This window comes from Condylura cristata, unplaced genomic scaffold (genome assembly GCF_000260355.1).
Source record: "Condylura cristata isolate star-nosed mole 26May11 unplaced genomic scaffold, ConCri1.0 scaffold00039, whole genome shotgun sequence".
Classification (NCBI taxonomy): domain Eukaryota; kingdom Metazoa; phylum Chordata; class Mammalia; order Eulipotyphla; family Talpidae; genus Condylura; species Condylura cristata.
The window spans coordinates 5326778-5328933 of NW_004567140.1; the positions used below are offsets into that span (position 1 = coordinate 5326778).

General features: G+C 70.0%; 1 protein-coding gene across 3 annotated transcripts in view; it reads left to right on the forward strand.

The window, feature by feature from the left end:
- GNAO1 (guanine nucleotide binding protein (G protein), alpha activating activity polypeptide O) overlaps positions 1 to 2156 on the forward strand; it is a 151318-nt gene that overhangs the window by 136068 nt on the left and 13094 nt on the right. For all 3 annotated transcript variants that reach the window (XM_004693572.2, XM_012733178.1, XM_004693571.2), the window contains exon 6: positions 494 to 623. In XM_004693572.2, coding sequence (XP_004693629.1) covers positions 494 to 623 — 130 coding nt within the window. The remainder of the gene's footprint in view (positions 1 to 493; positions 624 to 2156) is intronic.

Consider the following 2156-nt stretch of genomic DNA (forward strand, 5'->3'; position numbering starts at 1 on the left):
CCTTCAACAAAGTCTCTGCCTGGGGATTCTGGGGCTCCCGGGGTATCCTGCGGTCAGCCCCACCGGCGTGTCGAGCCCAGGAGGCCGAAGAGGGCGTCACTCAGGGCTCCGGGCGTGAGGTCACCTCTTACTTCCAGGACGCAAGCCTCCTGCTCGCAGTGTCTCCCCACACCCTGAGGCCCCGGGCATGGTGCCTGGCACAGGGGCCTTCTCCTGTCCACGCCACAGGTGGACAGCTCGTGCCTCTCAGGCCAGTTTGGAGCTGGCCCGGAGCACAGATATGAGCGACACGTCAGACAGCCAGGAATGGGGTGTGCGTGCCCCCGAGAGGACCCCCCAGAGGCACTTCCTGGGCCAGCTGAGGGACATCCCCTAGTAAAACTCGAGATGCCAGGTCGTGATGGCCACGTGTGCAGAGTCGGGCCCCTCGCCCCTTGGGCTTGCCCGGCGCCCGCCGCCCGCCCGGCACCTCCAGCCTCCCTGTGCCCCGCAGGCTGTTCGACGTTGGGGGCCAGCGATCGGAACGCAAGAAGTGGATCCACTGCTTCGAGGACGTCACGGCCATCATCTTCTGCGTCGCTCTCAGCGGCTATGACCAGGTGCTCCACGAAGACGAGACCACGGTGAGTGGCGCGGGCCGCCGGGCCTGGGGGCCGCGGGTGGGCCGTGCGTCCTTGCTGTGGGCGAAGGCCAGGCCACGAGGGCGGCCACAGAGCCACACGCGGCCGCGCTGGGCGTCTCTGCACGGCAGTCTCGGGCAGTGGCGCCGCTTCCGGGCACAGGGGGCGCCGAGGCCGTGGGTGTCGTCAGTGGTGGTGGTCTGGGCCGGGGCGGGCCGCTGAGCAGTCCCGTCCGTCCAGGGTGCAGCCCGCGGGGCTGAGGCCTCTCCATCCGCGGAGCCCGCGCAGAGAAGCGGGGTTCTGTGGGCGCCCCCAGAGCCGGCCGGGGGCCGCGCGCAGGCCGCCTCCACTCTGGCGCCGCCGTGCGCTCGTGAGTCCCCGCGTGCTGGTGCCCTGGGCTGGTGCCCAGCGGGGCCGCGGGCGTGACTGGGGTGCAGTGCTGGGGGCCGCGCCGACGCCTTGCTGAGACCCGCGCCGAGTTGAGGCCGAGGCCGGGGCTGGGTGGGGACCCCGACCCCCCACGCCGCCGGCCCACCTGACTTCCGTGCCCTGAGCCGGGCTGTGTGCGGTGACTTCGTCCTCATTCTCCTGGACCCGGACGGGGCGTCTGACCGCTCGCAGGGCCGCGGGGCTCGCCGCCCCGCGGGTCGACTCTGTTCCTTCTGAGCCACTGTTCACCGTCTGCTCGGCCCCCCGTGGCCCGCGTGCCACTTGGCCCTTCCTCCCTGCAGCGCCTGGGGCTGGGAATCGGGGCTGGTGCGCAAGTGTGACGGTCTCAAAGGACACGGAGGTCTGGAGGCTGCAGGGCCCGAGGGCTGGCGTCCCTGAACCGGCCTGTCCCCTGGGAGCTTCAGGCCTCAGGGGGCGCTTGCCCAGCTCTGTGCGGGCTTGGCAGCCACAGGACCCCGAGTTCCGTGGCCTTCGGCCTCCAGTGAGGGGGGGGCCCTGGGGGGCCGTGTGGTGCCACGCCCGAGCCCGGGCAGCCTGCCCGTCCGCCACGCCCAGGTCGGCTCCGAGTCCTGCAGCTGACGGGCCGTGTCCTGTACCACTTTCTCTCCGGGCGCCTCTGTCTCCTCCTCTCCCCACCTTCTCCCTGCTCCCCCTGCCCTTCTCCCCAAGGGCTGGAGCAGAGGACCGCAGGAGGCAAAGGCGCCGGGGTCAGGCCTGGCTGCCCTTCAGCCACAAGCAGGCCGCCTGTGCCACCAGGACAGCACGGCCCCTCCAGGCACAGGAGCTGACTTCAAGCCTGACGGCAGCCCTAAACGCCACCTTGCGGGGAGCAGCGAGGAGCAAAGGAGGCAATCCTAAGCAATATCTGTGAAACCCCAAAGGCTCAGAGCTTCGAGGAGCTTAGGGACGGGCTCACCCACCCTCTGTCGTGGTACATATGGGATGGGGAAACTGAGGCGATGCGCATGGCTGCCCCCAAGCACAGATTTCCTGTGTCCCCTGCTGGGGTGACCCCCATGCACAGAGGCCCAGGAGCCACCCCCTGCCTTCCAGGTAAGATTTCTGGGAGTCAGGTGAAGCAGGAGG